Genomic DNA, 23,518 nt, shown 5'->3' on the forward strand with positions numbered 1-23,518 from the left:
TATCACTTCTCCAGGCTTAATACATCTGCCTCTGAGTCTCTGAATCAGCACCGCACAGCATTGTGGGACTGACACAGACGCTAGGGGTCATAATTGACCTCTAGTGTCTATCTGTCCCATAGATCCGAGGAGAGGAGCGGCGCCGGCGGAGGTCTGCAGTGGTCGGGAATCAGGAGCGGGGATAGTAAGTATTAATTATTTTTTTGTGTGTAAGCAGCTCTACTCCTACAGGGGGCACAAATGGGGGCACAACTCTACAGGGAGCGTAACTGACCACGTCCCCTGTATGAAGCCACGCCCCAAAAGGGCTAGAACCGGCCCTGGCTGCGTGGTACGGTATATTGAGGCTAGATGTATGAGGACACATCTGTATCTGCCAGAAAAGTAGGCTGACACACAGAAAGCAACAAGCTCAGTTATAATGTAATATTCTTAAACTTTAGGAGTAAGCTGAACCCCAACTAAGATATCTGGTTTCCTTTCCTTTGCATGTATATGAACAGACTATTAATGGTTTTCTGGCAATTGTTGCATGCAGTTGACTGGCAAGTGATAATGGCACCATGAATGGGAACCATCGATGGTAACTCTACAGTTGTAGATCCCTACTTTATTTTTAAATTGTTTATATACAAAGAATTAAGGAGATGCAATGTCCTAGTACTGTAAGCAGGCATAATCAAGGCATGGCCAAACCCCGTTAAGAATATCAGGACACACTGTAATGCTTTGCCACTGCCACTATAAGGTGGAGGCATGCTGGTGGACTGGTGGGGCCAGTGTCGGACTGGGACATGAAGGGTCCTACAGGGGAATGCTGTTGTAGGGGCCCATGCTTAAGGGTGTGGCCATGCTCCAGTGGGGCGTGGCCAGCCACCACAGAGGTTTGGCTAACCATTACAAAGTACATGTTCTGTCTCCCTTGCTAAATATATAATAAACCATATTCTTGTGAAGTATAATATAACATAAGCATAATGCATAATTAAAGTGCACTAGGATAGAGTCTGGAACCTGATCCCTAGAGGAAGAGGAGGGCCCACAGGCAGTAGGGCCCACCGGTGGTTTCCCCTGTTGCCCTGTGGGACAGTCTGACCCTGAGTGGGGCCATACCATTTTGGGGCTGTGGCTGCAGCTCCATGGGTACATTTTATGTACCCCACTCCTCTGAGCGGCCCTGGGGAGATGAAAACTCTGAATAGTAAACTCTTTTCAGAGCCTTTGCTCAAGTAAGTGTTCTTATAAAAAGGAATTTGTCTAACTAGCAAGAAGTCTGAGAGAGCTGGAGGTAAACCACTCCAGTAATTAGTGATTCGCTTTCAGATGTCACAGTTAGCTACAAAAATATCTGTAATTACTGATGAATGATGATTTATGCATTAATCATATTTTTTTTAGCACAGGCAAACTAAACTTATCTTCTTACATATTGATATAACTGTTATTTTTGTCAGAATAATAGTCCTTTTCTAAATACTGGAATTACAATGTATATTTCTTTATATAGATGGATTTAAGAAAAGATTTTTAAATACTTAGCAAAAAGCAATTCACACAGCAACCATGAATCATTTTTTTTCCCGTAGTATTTAAAACATGCAGAAAAACAATTTTCCAAAATCAAACCATATAAAAGACTGTCCATTTTTCCTGGTTTCTAAAGTTTTTGTCTGGCATCTAAAAAATAAATAAATTACAAGTCCTGGTATTAAAGGGGGTCATTCTGACCTGAACGCTCACTGCAGTTCTTCACAGCGCAGCGTTCAGGTCAGAACTGCGCATGCACCGACGCCGCAGTGTGCCAGCGCATGCCAGACAGCCGACGGCCATTGTTGCCTAGCGATCGCCTCTGCCTGATTGCCAGGCAGAGGTGGTCGCTGGGCGGGAGGGGGCAGCATGGCGGCATTTGGCGTAGGTGCAGGCGTGGCCGGACCGTGCGGGGGGGGGGGGACTGCAAGACGTCACATGCAGCCGTTGCCATCCAGACAGCAACAAGTAACTCCCGGCCAGCCGCAGGAGCTGCGCTGGCTGGGAGTTACTCTACAAGTACAAAATCATCGCCGCTGGGCAATGCTTTTGTACTTGTGCGGTTGCGGCCTGACATGCGGGCGGACCGTGTCACAGTGTAAGTGATCGTAGCTGTGCTAGCATGCTCTCTATAGTTTATATTGGTTTAATAGTATGAAGTGGTAACAAGGGGGAAATTCAGACCTGATCGCTGGACAGCGATTTTTGCAGCGCTGCGATCAGATAGTCGCCGCCCACAGGGAAGTGTATTTTAGATGTGCAAGTGTGCGAACGCATGTGTAGCAGAGTTGCACAAACTGATTTTGTGCAGTCTCTGCGCAGCCCAGGACTTACTCAGCCGCTGCGATCACTTCAGCCTGTCTGGGACCGGATTTGACGTCAGACACCCCTTCCAACGCTTGGACACACCTGCGTTTTTCCAGACACTCCTTGATAACGGTCAGTTGCCACCCACAAACGCCCTCATCCTGTCAATCTCCTTGCGAACGCCCATGCGATCGGATATTTCACACCATCCCGTTGCTGACCGGCGATCCCCATTGCAGCGGTCCGTCGTGCCTGCACATTGCGGTGCATACTCATGCGCAGTTCAGACCTGATCGGCCACTGTGCGGAAACGCACAGCAGCGATCGGGTTAGAAATTCCCCAAAGGTTCAGAATGTTAAGCAGTATGGTGACTGCACACCCTAAGAACTTGGTGGGATAATACTAGGACATGCTGACACTGTGATGGGACCAATTGGTTTACTTCCTATGAGATGATGGTATTAAAATATCCCCCAAGAATAGAACCTTTTCATTGGCGCTACAGATGTGTCTTCATTTAACTATGATTCTGACAAGACATTGTGGCCCTGCATGTATGCTAGACATCTCTTTATAAGGTATCCTATAAAATTGTGGGGAATTTATTTCCGCTATTAATTTCATAACCTTGATGTGCATATGCTACTTTGAACATTTAATAATAACTAATCATAATTAATAACTCCTCATTAATAAACCATTGATAACGGACAAATTTATATCCGGAGGTTTACTTGTTTAAATAACACAAGGACAGGTATAGTCATACTGTATCTAGAAAGACTGCAAACAAGACGATCCTACGGATCCCTCTCTCAGCAACCATTGTGGAGTGTATCCTATAGGCTACATTGGCTAATGCCATCTAGAGATGATGTTAGCCACCAGGGCCAAGCTTGGTAAATTTAGTATTTAAGCAGCCCCCATAAAAACTAATGTGGGTGGTTTTTGCAGTCAAAAAATGGGGGAAACTTCCAAGAAATACTTAATATTTGCCCTACCCTCCAAAAATGGATTTTTGTTGTTGTTGATATCCCGCAAATATTCCTTGTAAATACTGTATGCTCCAAGAGCTCTGCTGCTCACAGACTGGGACTGTGTAACATTACAACGGGCAGATCCCACCCTGCAGGCTTCCTTGTTATGGTTTGATCAGCCCAGCCTGTCATAGCCTAGTCTGATACTCCAGTAAAATAATGGGGGTCATGCCGAGTTGATTGCTCGCTGCCGTTTTTTGCAGCACAGTGAACAGGTTACTGCGCATGTGTATGCACTGCAATGCACAGGCACGTTGTACGGGTACAAAGCGGATTGTTGCTGAGCGATGGATTTAACGGAGAATCCATTTGCACAGCCAATCACAAGGAGATTGACAGGAAGAGGGCGTTTGTGGGTGTCAACTGACCGTTTTCAGGGAGTGTTTGGAAAAACGCAGGCGTGTCCAAGCGTTTGTAGGGCGGGTGTCTGACGTCGATTCCGGGACCAAAAAGACTGAAGGGATCGCAGCGGCTGAGTAAGTCCAAAGCTACTCAGAAACTGCACCAACTGTTTTTGTACCGCCCGACTGCACATGCGATTGCACACTTGCAAAGCGAAAATACGACTATGCGTTTGCACGGCTGCTAAAAGTAGGTAGCAAGCGATCAACTCGGAATGACCCCCAATATTAGCAAAGGATTTCACCTCGATAATGATACAGACTGTGTATTATGACAGATAAAGCAGGGAGAGAAAATGCAATGTTCATAACATATTTGTTGTTATATGCTGAAAATATCTTACACCTTTTTTACTATTAATAAAATATTAATTTTTTTCATTTTTTAGAACCTCCTTTATCCATTTGGATGCAGATCTCCAAGAAGGAAAATTTCAGCTTACCAATCAGAGGAAATAGACAGTGGATTTCTAAGGTTATTTAGTCCTCACATATACCTTATATATTGCATACTGAATGTATCATATACTGTGTGAGAAGTCACTATCTACAGTAATGCCCCACTCTTCCCTACTATACATGCTTTCAGCTGGTGAAATAATAGTGTTTTAGTGTAAATCACGTCATTTCCCATATTTCTAATGTTTCTCCAGCTTCAATATCTATTTTACATATGCTGAATGTCACCCTCCATCTCTCTCAGGCACATTTCCATGCTATACAGCTACCTGAAAGGGTGGAAAAATTATTGAAATAGCTCTGCACACAGCTAATTGCAGTTCAGGCTCTCACAGCAGCCAGTGGCAAACGCAGGATTTGCATAGGGGGGTTTCCAGAACTGGGTGGAGCCAAGCACGGGGTTGGGGACTGAGGTGACCCAGTATATGCTGGGTCCGTAAAACTAGTGTGTGTGTGTGTGTATATATATATATATATATATATATATATACATATATATATATCTACACACACACATATATATACCGTATATATATATATATATATATATATACAGGTTGAGTATCCCTTATCCAAAACGCTTGGGACCAGAGGTATTTTGGATATCGGATTTTTCCGTATTTTGGAATAATTGCATACCATAATGAGATATCATGGTGATGGGACCTAAATCTAAGCACAGAATGCATTTATGTTGCATATACACCTTATACACACAGCCTGAAGGTTATTTTATCCAATATTTTTTATAACTTTGTGCATTAAACAAAGTGTGTGTACATTCACACAATTCATTTATGTTTCATATACACCTTATACACACAGCCTGAAGGTCATTTAATACAATATTTTTTAATAACTTTGTGTATTAAACAAAGTCTGTGTACATTGAGTCATCAAAAAACAAAGGTTTCACTATCTCACTCTCACTCAAAAAAGTCCGTATTTCGGAATATTACGTATTTCGGAATATTTGGATATGGGATACTCAACCTGTATATATATATATATATATATATATATATATGTGGAGGTAGGGGAGAAGAACAAGCGCCATATGGTGTAGTAATTCAAATAAATTGGTAAATTATGGACATGTGAATGTACTGTAAGTACCGGATAAAGTCTTGGAATCAGGCCTATCGGTCTCTCTTTTCTCAGTGGCTGCTCCCCACCTGTATGTCAGGAGACAAAGATCATCGCCATATAGTGTAGTACCTTTGTAAATATCTTGGGGTACCCTCCCCTATATGTCATGCGTACCAAATCAATGTTTCAATCAAGCATATAGGATAAGCTTTTATCCAGATGACCCAAGCAGGTCCTGTATGGTGTGCTTGTTCATTCAATTTCGACCCACTGCCTTATATAGTGATACAAAGTTTTTTAATAAACCAAATAAAACATAGTAAATAAATAAAAAATATATAATAAAGGTCTTAGCTCAGTGATACAGGCAGTAGATAGGTAGGTCAGTCTCTCAACGCGTTTCGCCTTTTGGGCTTCCTCAGGAGAATACAGAACAACAAAAAGTACACACATTTATAGCTACTTTCTGTTTCGTATTGCGGTCACTTCCGGTTCACGTCATTTCCGGAACCGGAAGTAGCACCCGATCGTAAATGAACTTCTATAGTGCATAAGGGATGATTATATATCAAAGACATTGGTGGGGTAGTAGTTCTGTGAGTGAGAATAATATTACTATGATGCATCACACCAGCGATGACATGAGTCACCGCTTGTGTGTACTCGTTTACCGGAAGTGACGCGGCTCGTCCCGGCCACGGCCGCGTCACTTCCGGTCAGGTCTTACCAGCCCCCCTGGCCGGCGTCTGTTCTAGCGTTAACGGTAGTGACGCGTCCTTGCTGTTAGTCACTTCCTGCTACTTTCTGGCGGAAGAATGTTAGTGAGCAGGTGTAACTATTGGCGGAAGTGACGTAAATGCTGTCACTTGCGAATCGCCTTTGATAATGTAGCGGACGGGGATTGATTGCGTAGTCCTTATGGTAATAGACATCCATCCGCGCACAAAAATAATATCAATAGTGGGCAGACACCATATGCATCCCCAGAAATAGTAGATAATAATTATAGCAGTAGGACCTATTTCATCCATTATTAACCTTAGAGATTTTTTGTGCTTATATGAATCTAAAATCATTAACAATGCATATAGGTTTGGTAACAGTCATAAAACCACCCTAAAATCACTAATTAAAACATTATGGACACACAATTAAAGCAGCAAGACATGGTATATGTAAGACCGGCATAAATATTAAAATATTAAATCACACCCTATTAAAAAATAGAATAAAATAATAAATTAATTAATCTAGCCCTGACGCTGAAGTAGAGAAGGGAGTTTTGTGTAAAAAATCTGATTTTGGAGACCAGAGGCAGAGGCTATATTGGACCCTACATGTATCTCATAGAAAAGGGACAATCTCATAGCCTTTGTTGTGACCATGCGGTTGGAGGGTATTTAAAGTGAAAATCCAATACATCTCCCGTTGGGATAATTTTCTCAGTAGGTCGCCCCCTCTAGGTCCCAGTTTGACGTGTTCAATGGCTCTGAATGTGAAAGTTTCCGTGCTTGAGTTGTGGGTTTCAGCGAAATGTCTTGAGAGGGGGTGACTTTCCACCTTATTTTTAATGTTTCGTACATGTTCCTGGATACGAAGTTTCAAGAGTCTTTTTGTCTTGCCCACATATTTAAGGTGGCATCCACATTCAATCACATATATTACAGATGTCGTGTTGCAGTTAATGAAATCCTTCATCTTAAATTCCTTTGTCTGTTCCGAATTGGAAAAGGATTTCCTATTTGGGTGGACAAACCTACACATATTGCAGTGTCCACATTTATACATGCCTTTACACTTAGGAAGGCTTTGAGTGGTGGTCACCTTGTTTTTAATCATGCTAGGTGCCAAGATTTCCGGATTTCCTAAATACAACTTGCGGGTGTTCTGGTAGAATTTCTTTCAGTACAGGGTCCATTTTTAGGATATGCCAGTGTCTTGAAAACGATTTTTTGATTTTCATTTCCTCACAGTTGTATTGAGTGATGAAAGGTACTGTGGAGCTTTTCCGCACTTCTTTCTTTTTCGGATGGATCAGGGTTTCTCTGTCTAGTTTCTCGCCACGATCAACGGCCTCTTTCTAGGGACAACAATCAGAGAAATAGATCTGCATCATACCACAAACCCAGGTTCTATTCTAAATTAGAAACCGTGAGAACAGAAAACCGATTTTTGCCTTTGGAATTACCCTCAACAAGCACGACCAATAGTGAAGATACACATCATTTTTTAGACCGGAAACCACAGAGACCATACAGGGACAGGGACCAACATGGAAGAATAAAAGAGAGTATTCATACAGCATCTCCACTAAAACGAAGATTCCAAGACGAGGGAAACGAGGAGGAAGAAGACGAAAATCCAAGAAAAAGATACATCAAATAATGGATCCAAAGGATAAAGGTATATTCAATCTGTCCTCTCATGTTCTAACACAGCCACAGATTTCCTTACTTAGTAAAAGTACAACATTCACACCCACACAGAAATCAGACAAGTTTCAAACATTTATAGACTTGAATAAATATGTTCGAAACCTGACTCTCAAACGGCACTTTGCTAGACAGGACACAGCCATCCTAACGAATTACAATACATCGAAATCAGGATTAAAACCAACGTCTAAATTCTATCCTTTGGAATCTTAAATATGTGGGCAAGACAAAAAGACTCTTGAAACTTCGTATCCAGGAACATGTACGAAACATTAAAAATAAAGTGGAGAGTCACCCCCTCTCAAGACATTTCGCTGAAACCCACAACTCAAGCACGGAAACTTTCACATTCAGAGCCATTGAACACGTCAAACTGGGACCTAGAGGGGGCGACCTACTGAGAAAATTATCCCAACGGGAGATGTATTGGATTTTCACTTTAAATACCCTCCAACCGCATGGTCACAACGAAGGCTATGAGATTGTCCCTTTTCTATGAGATACATGTAGGGTCCAATATAGCCTCTGCTTCTGGTCTCCAAAATCAGATTTTTTACACAAAACTCCCTTCTCTACTTTAGCTTCAGGGCTAGATTAATTAATTTATTATTTTATTCTATTTTTTAATAGGATGTGATTTAATATTTTAATATTTATGCCGGTCTTACATATACCATGTCTTGCTGCTTTAATTGTGTGTCCATAATGTTTTAATTAGTGATTTTAGGGTGGTTTTATGACTGTTACCAAACCTATATGCATTGTTAATGATTTTAGATTCATATAAGCACAAAAAATCTCTAAGGTTAATAATGGATGAAATAGGTCCTACTGCTATAATTATTATCTACTATTTCTGGGGATGCATATGGTGTCTGCCCACTATTGATATTATTTTTGTGCACGGATGGTTGTCTATTACCATAAGGACTACGCAATCAATCCCCGTCCGCTACATTATCAAAGGCGATTCGCAAGTGACAGCATTTACGTCACTTCCGCCAATAGTTACACCTGCTCACTAACATTCTTCCGCCAGAAAGTAGCAGGAAGTGACTAACAGCAAGGACGCGTCACTACCGTTAACGCTAGAACAGACGCCGGCCAGGGGGGCTGGTAAGACCTGACCGGAAGTGACGCGGCCGTGGCCGGGACGAGCCGCGTCACTTCCGGTAAACGAGTACACACAAGCGGTGACTCATGTCATCGCTGGTGTGATGCATCATAGTAATATTATTCTCACTCACAGAACTACTACCCCACCAATGTCTTTGATATATAATCATCCCTTATGCACTATAGAAGTTCATTTACGATCGGGTGCTACTTCCGGTTCCGGAAATGACGTGAACCGGAAGTGACCGCAATACGAAACAGAAAGTAGCTATAAATGTGTGTACTTTTTGTTGTTCTGTATTCTCCTGAGGAAGCCCAAAAGGCGAAACGCGTTGAGAGACTGACCTACCTATCTACTGCCTGTATCACTGAGCTAAGACCTTTATTATATATTTTTTATTTATTTACTATGTTTTATTTGGTTTATTAAAAAACTTTGTATCACTATATAAGGCAGTGGGTCGAAATTGAATGAACAAGCACACCATACAGGACCTGCTTGGGTCATCTGGATAAAAGCTTATCCTATATGCTTGATTGAAACATTGATTTGGTACGCATGACATATAGGGGAGGGTACCCCAAGATATTTACAAAGGTACTACACTATATGGCGATGATCTTTGTCTCCTGACATACAGGTGGGGAGCAGCCACTGAGAAAAGAGAGACCGATAGGCCTGATTCCAAGACTTTATCCGGTACTTACAGTACATTCACGTGTCCATAATTTACCAATTTATTTGATTTACTACACCATATGGCGCTTGTTCTTCTCCCCTACCTCCACAGAATCGCATGACTGAACCTACCCAGGTCATTTCTTGAGGAACTGAGCTGCCACCAAAGAAGTTTGGAAGGTGTCTATAGAGCACGGGAAATTTGCTAGACGGCTTTGGATGCGGATCCAATACGACTAATTAAGTCTCAGCATAGTGACATCCGGCGACCTTTTTGGAAGGAACTTTCGAACGTTGGATAAGCGCACTGATCTATAAAAACACTTTCTGCATATATATATATATATATATATATACACATATACACATATACTGTACATATACACATAGCATATTAAACATGCATATATATATATATACATACATAAATACATACATACAGTACATGTATATACACATGTATATATATAGCATATGTGTGTGTGTGTGTGTGTGTGTGTATATATTAGAGATGTGCACTTGAAATTTTTCGGGTTTTGGTTTTGGGTTCGGTTCCGCGGCCGTGTTTTGGGTTCAACCGCGTTTTGGCAAAACCTCACCGAATTTTTTTTGTCGGATTCGGGTGTGTTTTGGATTCGGGTGTTTTTTTCAAAAAACACAAAAAAAACAGCTTAAATCATAGAATTTGGGGGTAATTTTGATCCCAAAGTATTATTAACCTCAAAAACCATAATTTCCACTCATTTTCAGTCTATTCTGAATACCTCACACCTCACAATATTATTTTTAGTCCTAAAATTTGCACCGAGGTAGCTGTGTGAGTAAGATAAGCGACCCTAGTGGCCGACACAAACACCTGGCCCATCTAGGAGTGGCACTGCAGTGTCACGCAGGATGGCCCTTCCAAAAAACACTCCCCAAACAGCACATGACGCAAAGAAAAAAAGAGGCGCAATGAGGTAGCTGTGTGAGTAAGATAAGCGACCCTAGTGGCCGACACAAACACCTGGCCCATCTAGGAGTGGCACTGCAGTGTCACGCAGGATGGCCCTTCCAAAAAACACTCCCCAAACAGCACATGACGCAAAGAAAAAAAGAGGCGCAATGAGGTAGCTGTGTGAGTAAGATAAGCGACCCTAGTGGCCGACACAAACACCGGGCCCATCTAGGAGTGGCACTGCAGTGTCACGCAGGATGGCCCTTCCAAAAAACACTCCCCAAACAGCACATGACGCAAAGAAAAAAAGAGGCGCAATGAGGTAGCTGTGTGAGTAAGATAAGCGACCCTAGTGGCCGACACAAACACCTGGCCCATCTAGGAGTGGCACTGCAGTGTCACGCAGGATGGCCCTTCCAAAAAACACTCCCCAAACAGCACATGACGCAAAGAAAAAAAGAGGCGCAATGAGGTAGCTGTGTGAGTAAGATAAGCGACCCTAGTGGCCGACACAAACACCGGGCCCATCTAGGAGTGGCACTGCAGTGTCACGCAGGATGGCCCTTCCAAAAAACACTCCCCAAACAGCACATGACGCAAAGAAAAAAAGAGGCGCAATGAGGTAGCTGTGTGAGTAAGATAAGCGACCCTAGTGGCCGACACAAACACCTGGCCCATCTAGGAGTGGCACTGCAGTGTCACGCAGGATGGCCCTTCCAAAAAACACTCCCCAAACAGCACATGACGCAAAGAAAAATTAAAGAAAAAAGAGGTGCAAGATGGAATTGTCCTTGGGCCCTCCCACCCACCCTTATGTTGTATAAACAGGACATGCACACTTTAACCAACCCATCATTTCAGTGACAGGGTCTGCCACACGACTGTGACTGAAATGACGGGTTGGTTTGGACCCCCACCGAAAAAGAAGCAATTAATCTCTCCTTGCACAAACTGGCTCTACAGAGGCAAGATGTCCACCTCATCATCATCCTCCGATATATCACCGTGTACATCCCCCTCCTCACAGATTATCAATTCGTCCCCACTGGAATCCACCATCTCAGCTCCCTGTGTACTTTGTGGAGGCAATTGCTGCTGGTCAATGTCTCCACGGAGGAATTGATTATAATTCATTTTAATGAACATCATCTTCTCCACATTTTCTGGAAGTAACCTCGTACGCCGATTGCTGACAAGGTGAGCGGCGGCACTAAACACTCTTTCGGAGTACACACTTGTGGGAGGGCAACTTAGGTAGAATAAAGCCAGTTTGTGCAAGGGCCTCCAAATTGCCTCTTTTTCCTGCCAGTATAAGTACGGACTGTGTGACGTGCCTACTTGGATGCGGTCACTCATATAATCCTCCACCATTCTTTCAATGGGGAGAGAATCATATGCAGTGACAGTAGACGACATGTCCGTAATCGTTGACAGGTCCTTCAGTCCGGACCAGATGTCAGCATCAGCAGTCGCTCCAGACTGCCCTGCATCACCGCCAGCGGGTGGGCTCGGAATTCTGAGCCTTTTCCTCGCACCCCCAGTTGCGGGAGAATGTGAAGGAGGAGATGTTGACAGGTCGCGTTCCGCTTGACTTGACAATTTTCTCACCAGCAGGTCTTTGAACCCCAGCAGACTTGTGTCTGCCGGAAAGAGAGATCCAAGGTAGGTTTTAAATCTAGGATCGAGCACGGTGGCCAAAATGTAGTGCTCTGATTTCAACAGATTGACCACCCGTGAATCCTTGTTAAGCGAATTAAGGGCTCCATCCACAAGTCCCACATGCCTAGCGGAATCGCTCCGTGTTAGCTCCTCCTTCAATGTCTCCAGCTTCTTCTGCAAAAGCCTGATGAGGGGAATGACCTGACTCAGGCTGGCAGTGTCTGAACTGACTTCACGTGTGGCAAGTTCAAAGGGCAGCAGAACCTTGCACAACGTTGAAATCATTCTCCACTGCGCTTGAGACAGGTGCATTCCACCTCCTATATCGTGCTGAATTGTATAGGCTTGAATGGCCTTTTGCTGCTCCTCCAACCTCTGAAGCATATATAGGGTTGAATTCCACCTCGTTACCACTTCTTGCTTCAGATGATGGCAGGGCAGGTTCAGGCGTTTTTGGTGTTGCTCCAGTCTTCTGTACGTGGTGCCTGTACGCCGAAAGTGTCCCGCAATTCTTCTGGCCACCGACAGCATCTCTTGCACGCCCCTGTCGTTTTTTAAAAAATTCTGCACCACCAAATTCAAGGTATGTGCAAAACATGGGACGTGCTGGAATTTGCCCAGATTTAATGCACACACAATATTGCTGGCGTTGTCCGATGCCACAAATCCACAGGAGAGTCCAATTGGGGTAAGCCATTCCGCGATGATCTTCCTCAGTTGCCGTAAGAGGTTTTCAGCTGTGTGCGTATTCTGGAAACCGGTGATACAAAGCGTAGCCTGCCTAGGAAAGAGTTGGCGTTTGCGAGATGCTGCTACTGGTGCCGCCGCTGCTGTTCTTGCGGCGGGAGTCCATACATCTACCCAGTGGGCTGTCACAGTCATATAGTCCTGACCCTGCCCTGCTCCACTTGTCCACATGTCCGTGGTTAAGTGGACATTGGGTACAGCTGCATTTTTTAGGACACTGGTGACTCTTTTTCTGAGGTCTGTGTACATTTTCGGTATCGCCTGCCTAGAGAAATGGAACCTAGATGGTATTTGGTACCGGGGACACAGTACCTCCAACAAGTCTCTAGTTGGCTCTGCAGTAATGATGGATACCGGAACCACGTTCTCACCACCCAGGATGCCAAGGCCTCAGTTATCCGCTTTGCAGCAGGATGACTGCTGTGATATTTCATCTTCCTCGCAAAGGACTGTTGGACAGTCAATTGCTTGGTGGAAGTAGTAAAAGTGGTCTTACGATTTCCCCTCTGGGATGACCATCGACTCCCAGCAGCAACAACAGCAGCGCCAGCAGCAGTAGGCGTTACACGCAAGGATGCATCGGAGGAATCCCAGGCAGGAGAGGAATCGTCAGAATTGCCAGTGACATGGCCTGCAGGACTATTGGCATTCCTGGGGAAGGAGGAAATTGACACTGAGGGAGTTGGTGGGGTGGTTTGCGTGAGCTTGGTTACAAGAGGAAGGGATTTACTGGTCAGTGGACTGCTTCCGCTGTCGCCCAAAGTTTTTGAACTTGTCACTGACTTATTATGAATGCGCTGCAGGTGACGTATAAGGGAGGATGTTCCGAGGTGGTTAACGTCCTTACCCCTACTTATTACAGCTTGACAAAGGCAACACACGGCTTGACAAATGTTGTCCGCATTTCTGTTGAAATACTTCCACACCGAAGAGCTGATTTTTTTGGTATTTTCACCAGGCATGTCAACGGCCATATTCCTCCCACGGACAACAGGTGTCTCCCCGGGTGCCTGACTTAAACAAACCACCTCACCATCAGAATCCTCCTTGTCAATTTCCTCCCCAGCGCCAGCAACACCCATATCCTCCTCATCCTGGTGTACTTCAACACTGACATCTTCAATCTGACTATCAGGAACTGGACTGCGGGTGCTCCTTCCAGCACTTGCAGGGGGCATGCAAATGGTGGAAGGCGCATGCTCTTCACGTCCAGTGTTGGGAAGGTCAGGCATCGCAACCGACACAATTGGACTCTCCTTGTGGATTTGGGATTTCGAAGAACGCACAGTTCTTTGCGGTGCTTTTGCCAGCTTGAGTCTTTTCATTTTTCTAGCGAGAGGCTGAGTGCTTCCATCCTCATGTGAAGCTGAACCACTAGCCATGAACATAGGCCAGGGCCTCAGCCGTTCCTTGCCACTCCGTGTGGTAAATGGCATATTGGCAAGTTTACGCTTCTCCTCCGACAATTTTATTTTAGATTTTGGAGTCCTTTTTTTAATGATATTTGGTGTTTGGGATTTTACATGCTCTGTACTATGACATTGGGCATCGGCCTTGGCAGACGACGTTGCTGGCATTTCATCGTCTCGGCAATGACTAGTGGCAGCAGCTTCAGCACGAGGTGGAAGTGGATCTTGATCTTTCCCTAATTTTGGAACCTCAACATTTTTGTTCTCCATATTTTAATAGGCACAACTAAAAGGCACCTCAGGTAAACAATGGAGATGGATGGATACCAGTATACTTATGGATGGACGAGCGACTGCCGTCACAGAGGTAGCTACAGCCGTGGACTACCGTACTGTGTCTGCTGCTAATATAGACTGGATGATAATGAGATGAAATCAATATATATATATATATATATATATATAATATCACTAGTACTGCAGCCGGACAGGTATATATATTTATTATGTAATGACTGATGACGGACCTGCTGGACACTGTTAGCTCAGCAGCACCGCAGACTGCTACAGTAAGCTACTATAGTAGTATGTATAAAGAAGAAAGAAAAAAAAAAACCACGGGTAGGTGGTATACAATTATGGATGGACGAGCGACTGCCGACACAGAGGTAGCTACAGCCGTGGACTACCGTACTGTGTCTGCTGCTAATATAGACTGGATGATAATGAGATGAAATCAATATATATTATATCACACTAGTACTGCAGCCGGACAGGTATATATATTTATTATGTAATGACTGATGACGGACCTGCTGGACACAGTCAGCTCAGCAGCACCGCAGACTGCTACAGTAAGCTACTATAGTAGTATGTATAAAGAAGAAAGAAAAAAAAACCACGGGTAGGTGGTATACAATTATGGATGGACGAGCGACTGCCGACACAGAGGTAGCTACAGCCGTGGACTACCGTACTGTGTCTGCTGCTAATATAGACTGGATGATAATGAGATGAAATCAATATATATATATATAATATCACTAGTACTGCAGCCGGACAGGTATATATATTTATTATGTAATGACTGATGACGGACCTGCTGGACACTGTCAGCTCAGCAGCACCGCAGACTGCTACAGTAAGCTACTATAGTAGTATGTATAAAGAAGAAAAAAAAAAAAAAACACGGGTAGGTGGTATACAATTATGGATGGACGAGCGACTGCCGACACAGAGGTAGCTACAGCCGTGGACTACCGTACTGTGTCTGCTGCTAATATAGACTGGATGATAATGAGATGAAATCAATATATATATATATATAATATCACTAGTACTGCAGCCGGACAGGTATATATATTTATTATGTAATGACTGATGACGGACCTGCTGGACACTGTCAGCTCAGCAGCACCGCAGACTGCTACAGTAAGCTACTATAGTAGTATGTATAAAGAAGAAAGAAAAAAAAAAACCACGGGTAGGTGGTATACAATTATGGATGGACGAGCGACTGCCGACACAGAGGTAGCTACAGCCGTGGACTACCGTACTGTGTCTGCTGCTAATATAGACTGGATGATAATGAGATGAAATCAATATATATATATATAATATCACTAGTACTGCAGCCGGACAGGTATATATATTTATTATGTAATGACTGATGACGGACCTGCTGGACACTGTCAGCTCAGCAGCACCGCAGACTGCTACAGTAAGCTACTATAGTAGTATGTATAAAGAAGAAAGAAAAAAAAACCACGGGTAGGTGGTATACAATTATGGATGGACGAGCGACTGCCGACACAGAGGTAGCTACAGCCGTGGACTACCGTACTGTGTCTGCTGCTAATATAGACTGGATGATAATGAGATGAAATCAATATATATTATATCACACTAGTACTGCAGCCGGACAGGTAGATATATTTATTATGTAATGACTGATGACGGACCTGCTGGACACAGTCAGCTCAGCAGCACCGCAGACTGCTACAGTAAGCTACTATAGTAGTATGTATAAAGAAGAAAGAAAAAAAAAAAACACGGGTAGGTGGTAAACAATTATGGATGGACGAGCGACTGCCGACACAGAGGTAGCTACAGCCGTGGACTACCGTACTGTGGCCCTCATTCCGAGTCGTTCGCTCGGTAATTTTCATCGCATCGCAGTGAAATTCCGCTTAGTACGCATGCGCAATATTCGCACTGCGACTGCGCCAAGTAATTTTACAATGAAGATAGTATTTTTACTCACGGCTTTTTCTTCGCTCTGGCGAACGTAGTGTGATTGACAGGAAATGGGTGTTACTCGGCGGAAACACGGCGTTTTTGGGGCGTGTGGATAAAAACGCTACCGTTTCCGGAAAAAACGCAGGAGTGTCCGGAGAAACGGGGGAGTGTCTGGGCGAACGCTGGGTGTGTTTATGACGTCAAACCAGGAACGACAAGCACTGAACTGATCGCAGATGCCGAGTAAGTCTGAAGCTACTCTGAAACTGCTAAGTAGTTTGTAATCGCACTATTGCGAATACATCGGTCGCAATTTTAAGAAGCTAAGATACACTCCCAGTAGGCGTAGGCTTAGCGTGAGCAACTCTGCTAAATTCGCCTTGCGAGCGATCAACTCGGAATGAGGGCCTGTGTCTGCTGCTAATATAGACTGGATGATAATGAGATGAAATCAATATATATATATATAATATCACTAGTACTGCAGCCGGACAGGTATATATATTTATTATGTAATGACTGATGACGGACCTGCTGGACACTGTCAGCTCAGCAGCACCGCAGACTGCTACAGTAAGCTACTATAGTAGTATGTATAAAGAAGAAAGAAAAAGAAAAAACCACGGGTAGGTGGTATACAATTATGGATGGACGAGCGACTGCCGACACAGAGGTAGCTACAGCCGTGGACTACCGTACTGTGTCTGCTGCTAATATAGACTGGATGATAATGAGATGAAATCAATATATATATATATATATAATATCACTAGTACTGCAGCCGGACAGGTATATATATTTATTATGTAATGACTGATGACGGACCTGCTGGACACTGTCAGCTCAGCAGCACCGCAGACTGCTACATTAAGCTACTATAGTAGTATGTATAAAGAAGAAAGAAAAAAAAAAACCACGGGTAGGTGGTATACAATTATGGATGGACGAGCGACTGCCGACACAGAGGTAGCTACAGCCGTGGACTACCGTACTGTGTCTGCTGCTAATATAGACTGGATGATAATGAGATGAAATCAATATATATATATATATATATAATATCACTAGTACTGCAGCCGGACAGGTATATATATTTATTATGTAATGACTGATGACGGACCTGCTGGACACAGTCAGCTCAGCAGCACCGCAGACTGCTACAGTAAGCTACTATAGTAGTATGTATAAAGAAGAAAGAAAAAAAAAAAAACCACGGGTAGGTGGTATACAATATTATATATATATTATATACAATTATATATATATATATATATATATTAAACTGGTGGTGACTGGTGGTCAGGTCACTGGTCACACTATCAGCAACTTGCAAGTAGTACTCCTAAGCAGACAATCACAATATATATTATACTGGTGGTCAGTGTGGTCACAATGGCAGTGTGGCACTCTGGCAGCAAAAGTGTGCACTGTACGTTATATGTACTCCTGAGTCCTGCTCTCAGACTCTAACTGCTCCCCACTGTCAGTGTCTCCCCCACAAGTCAGATAATATACAGTCACACTATCTATCACTTCAGCAAGTAACTAGTACTCCTCCTAATGCTCCCCAAAATTACTACTGTGTCTCTCTCTACTGTCTCACTCTCTTCTCTATAAACGGAGAGGACGCCAGCCACGTCCTCTCCCTATGAATCTCAATGCACGTGTGAAAATGGCGGCGACGCGCGGCTCCTTATATAGAATCCGAGTCTCGCGATAGAATCCGAGCCTCGCGAGAATCCGACAGCGGGATGATGACGTTCGGGCGCGCTCGGGTTAACCGAGCAAGGCGGGAAGATCCGAGTCGCTCGGCCCCGTGTAAAAAAACATGAAGTTCGGGCGGGTTCGGATTCCGAGGAACCGAACCCGCTCATCCCTAGTATATATGTATGCACATAGATATATATGTACTATAATTAAAATTTTGTAAACTTTTATTAAGCACTTCCAAGTGCCACCAGGAAGACAGCAGGCTGCAGAGGACGCTAGACAGCCATTAATAATACTCATGCAGCAAAAAATATATATATTTTTTTTTTGGGTGGAGGGGGGTTTCTGGGTGCTCGGAAACCCCCCTGGGTGCGCCACTGGCAGCTTCTCCACATTGTTATTCCATGTAATACAAAATGGCAGATTCAGTTAGTGCTAATACTACATGAGATTATCCGGGTATTGAAACCTTGCTTTTTTACTACAGTGCCATAGACATTCAAGCAAGTAACAACCATAGTAACTGTAGATGTGTGCAGCTGACATGGCATGATGTTCCAATAGAACTTCAATACTCACTGAATTGTCCCCAGATTCCCACAACCCGGGGCCTCCTGCGTCAGAGACCAGACCCAGAGAATGGCTTTCCATCACCCTTCCTACTGCATTGCTGCACGCTCTGCTCCACGGGTACAGTGTCTCCTCCTGCACACCTCACACTACCTCTTTACCATATTAAGATCCTTAGATGGTTGCCTGAACCTTCCTTTTATACTCTTACTTTTTCCACCACAATTGTATGCTGAGAAATAGCTAAGCCCAGTTAGATTTTGTTTAGTACAACTGGTAGGTTCCCATAGACAGAAATACACAGCGTTTAATGAGCAAGATGATCTCTCCATATAGGAGAGTGGAATAGGAGCAGGGTAGTCTTCCAGAGCTTCAGTTGCTAAAGGTGCATACACACTGGGCATTTTTGCAGAGCGATACCTGCAAATAAGCACACACAAAAAACAGCCCAAACACACTGACCTTTTCTCTAAGCATGTACCACCCACAATAGACTACAGAACAGATAACAGGTCCCTATAACTCTAACTGGCATGGTGAAACAACAGTGAAAATTACAGACTGGGCGTATTGCACTAACTATTACTGTATTCCCCAACAGTACAGTTACAAAACAAGGCAATAACTCTTGGGACCATACACACACACACACACACACACACACACACACACACACACACACACACACACAGGGGTTACTGCATACAGCAGCACATCTTGGCCACACATTGTATTCTTGGAGATAACCGATTTCTTACACTGGACAGGGGAGACATTGTGGTTCCTTTTTAATGGTATAAAACAATAACGTAGGTGCCGGATAGCCCCCTTCACGCACCAATCCCCAGTGGCCTAGTGGATAATTGAGAAGCAGTGCCACACCGAGGCCTTACCCAATCTAGCTGGACTTTGCAGGCACAGAGGGGAATCCTCTGCACTGGCCCTTCCCCACAGGGCTCAGAGCCGCTCCTGAAATTGACAAGCACTGGATTCTCACTAGGCTGTCAGCCCTGACTTGAGTTTGCCGGCTATTGACTCCCAACGGACTTCACCTGAACAGCATGAGGGCCATTCTAAGCTCTTTTGCAAGAGTCCCTTGTCACTAGGAATTAAGTTTTCACATTTGACCTGGAATCTTTTTCCTTCTCTCTGGCGTCTTTTGCCTTATTCCATCTTCCGCCATCTTCTTTCTTCTTCTCATTGGGTCTTCTCCCTGTTGCGATGTCTTCTCTTCTTCTTGATCTTCAGGACCTCTCACTCCTCGCCATAGGACTTTTCTGATGCTGCTTGCAGCAGCTAATAACAGCCAGAGTGATAAGGCAGAGCTATGATGTGGCAAGCTGGGATTGGCTCTTCTCGGCAGGCTTTGTTTGGCTGCCAGTCCGCAATCCACTATTGGCTCCCTCTTGACAGCCAGCCACTCCACTACAGTACAAAGCCAAAGTTCAAAACAAAAGTAATAGTACAATAGAGTCAGGAGCACAGGTTCAAAAACAATACACTGGCAATGTATAGTCCTCAGCAAGCTGCTTATATAATCCTACAACAAGTCACAGATACTGGCAACTAATAATTACTAGTAGTGGGTTATTAGGACATACTCTATCTACATGACACTCCTCATTTAACAAAAAATAAAATAAAAATCTTTTAATAAAAAAGAACATTTCTTTAGCTCACAATCCTTTTTTCAAAATAACTTACACTACTGAGGCACTCAAACAAGATAAGTGGAAGTTCTGTAGGCTCTTATAATTGTTTTAACCTATTTGGGATGTAAGAAGAAGTATGAGATGCATTTTATGGTCTGAGCAAAGAGCCTGATTCCGATGTGGTTGGAGGTGCTATCTTTGCTGCTTACATGGAAGCTGCTGCTGCGATGCACTAATATGCTAATGCACAGGAGGTGTCTGATATAAGGTAGACGCCTCCTGCTTGCATTAGTGACCTGTGCTGCATCCTAGGATGCAGCATCAGATCACCTGCGACATCATCAACTGGCTGCGCAAGCTGGTCGCTGCAGATCCAACAAAGAGGACAGGAAATCTCCATCTTCCAATGGAGACCCTGGCCCCCTCACTCCCCCCAAAAAAACTCACAGTCGACCCATCCCCAAATGGCTGTAGACTGTCAATCACTGACAGTCTGCTGCCGATCTGAGTCTGACATCACAGACCCGTACTGCAAATGCGCTGTAAAAGTACCGAACATCATTACCTTGCGGCATAATCCACGATCCAATGAGAAATTAATCAGGCCCATACTGCATTTTGCATGGCTGACCAAGTCTTTCATGTAAAAATTATAGGAACCATTTTTTGTATTAGTTTAATTCCATTTCATTTATTGGTACTGACAATGTTATCCTTTAGAAAGAAAGATGTGGGTCCGTACCAACCATAACAAAAATTATAATAAGTATGCATGAAGGACCAATATTTAAACTGTTAAAGTCAATTATAAAACAGTAATTTATTGGTGGTACTCTCAAATAATTTTGTAGATTGAACCACAGTTAAAGTTGAGAACAAAGACAAAAAAAAAACTTTCTGGGGAGAACTCGTTTGTTGAATTACAGAATAGTGAATGGCATGTGGATAAAAAAATATTAATGGAATAGTTATAAAACTTAAATTTTAATAGTACCCTGTTATCAGTGGTGCAAGTGAGCGGGTGCAGGTGGGTATGGCGTACCCTTAAGAATTTAGCCATGGGTACACCGTACCCACCGCCGACGGGCTGCCACTCCTTGCCGCTCCCTCCGCTACTCACCGCCACTGCTGTGAGGGGAGGAGAGCGCAGCCTGCGCCTCTCCTGCCCCTCAGTGTTTTCCTTCAATTCAGCGCCGCCCACGAGCCAATTGGCTCACGGATTAGTGCTGAATTGAAGGAAAACACCCGCACCGCCACTGGAGACTGAGGGGCAGGAGAGATGCAGGCTGCGCTCTCCTCCCCTCACACACACACACACACACACACACACACACACACACACACACACACACGACAGAAGCAGCAGCGGTGAGCAGCAGGGGGAGGGGGCATGTATACCTGGCACTGGGGGCATATCTGGCACTGGGGGAACATGTGTATCTGGCACTGGGGGGACATGTGTATCTGGCACTGGGGGCATATCTGACACTGGGGGGACATGTGTATCTGGCACTGGGGGCATATCTGGCACTGGGGGGACATGTGTATCTGGCACTGGGGGGCATATCTGGCACAGGGGAGACATGTGTATCTGGCACTGGGGGCATATCTGGCACTTCGGGGACATGTGTATCTGGCACTGGGGGCATATCTGGCACTGGAGGCATATCTGGCACTGGAAGGACATATTATCTGGCACTAGGGGCATATCTGGCACTGGGGGGACATGTGTATCTGGCACTGGGGGCATATCTGACACTGTGGGGGCATTTCTGTATCTGGCACTGGGGGGCAATGTATATCTGGCACAGTGGGGGCATTTGTGTATCTGGCATTGAGAGGCAATGTATATCTGGCACTCTGGGGGCATTTGTGTATCTGGCACTGTGGGGCAATGTATATCTGGCACTGTGGGGCAATGTATATCTGGCACTGTGGGGCAATGTATATCTGGCACTGTGGGGCAATGTATATCTGGCACTGTGGGGCAACGTGTATCTAGCACTATTGGGGTCATATGGGTATCTGCCCCTCCCCCCATATGTGTATCATGCCCCCATTTTCATTGGCTACACCCCATGTGGCATTTGGCCACACCCATTTTTTGGGGTGCGCGCCTTTGGCACGCGCACACAGTAACTGTAAGACATTTTTTTTACTTGCATCACTGCCTGTCATATAAAAAGGATGAATATTTTAATTAAATTGAAAATATTTATCCTTTTTATATAACAGGGTACTATTAATGGTTAAGTTTTATAACCATTCCATCAAATGTTATGCTTTGCCTGTGAACCTCCATAGGTACCAACATACTTATATTCCAACCAGCAGTGATGCCTACATGGCTATATATATATATATATATATATATATATATATATATATATATATATATATATATTAAAAATAGAAAGGAATTATTGCGCCACTTGTGTTCACCAACGTTTACAGATCATAGGTGTATGATGTACCATACAAGTAAAATTGACACTCCCTAGAGATTTAAAAGGGCGTCTGCTGACCCCCAAACAGGGATGGCGGTTCCCTGGTGCATATACTTAAATACACAAGGGGGGGGGGGGGGTTATAGCGACCAATGGTGTCTAAAAGTATAAAAGCTCACACTGTAGGTGGGTAAATGAAAGTATAAAATACAGTTTATTCACATAAACAATAAATCGTTTTTTAAAAATGGGATAAAAAGTATACACATAAAATATAATACCAGTTCAAATATATAGATAAGTAAAATTTCCTTAACTTGGTATGCAGTCACTGCCAGGTTGTCCAACGCGTTTCGTCATTCAGACCCCTTGATGAAGTCTGAATGACGAAACGCGTTTGGAAACCTGGCAGTGACTGCATACCAAGTTAAGGAAATTTTACTTCTTATCTATATATTTTAACTGGTATTATATTTTATGTGTATACTTTTTATCCCATTTTTAAAAAAAGATTTGTTGTTTATGTGAATAAACTGTATTTTATATTTTCATTTATCCACCTACAGTGTGAGCTTTTATCCTTTTAGACACCATTGGT

General features: G+C 43.7%; 1 protein-coding gene across 1 annotated transcript in view; it reads left to right on the top strand.

Annotated features, from left to right (window-relative positions):
- Positions 1-23,518, top strand: part of LOC134957816 (uncharacterized) — a 153,930-nt gene that overhangs the window by 14,562 nt on the left and 115,850 nt on the right. The window contains exon 2 of the mRNA XM_063940036.1: positions 4,163-4,248. Coding sequence (XP_063796106.1) covers positions 4,163-4,248 — 86 coding nt within the window. The remainder of the gene's footprint in view (positions 1-4,162; positions 4,249-23,518) is intronic.

The sequence above is a fragment of the Pseudophryne corroboree genome, chromosome 1 (genome assembly GCF_028390025.1).
Source record: "Pseudophryne corroboree isolate aPseCor3 chromosome 1, aPseCor3.hap2, whole genome shotgun sequence".
NCBI lineage: Eukaryota > Metazoa > Chordata > Amphibia > Anura > Myobatrachidae > Pseudophryne > Pseudophryne corroboree.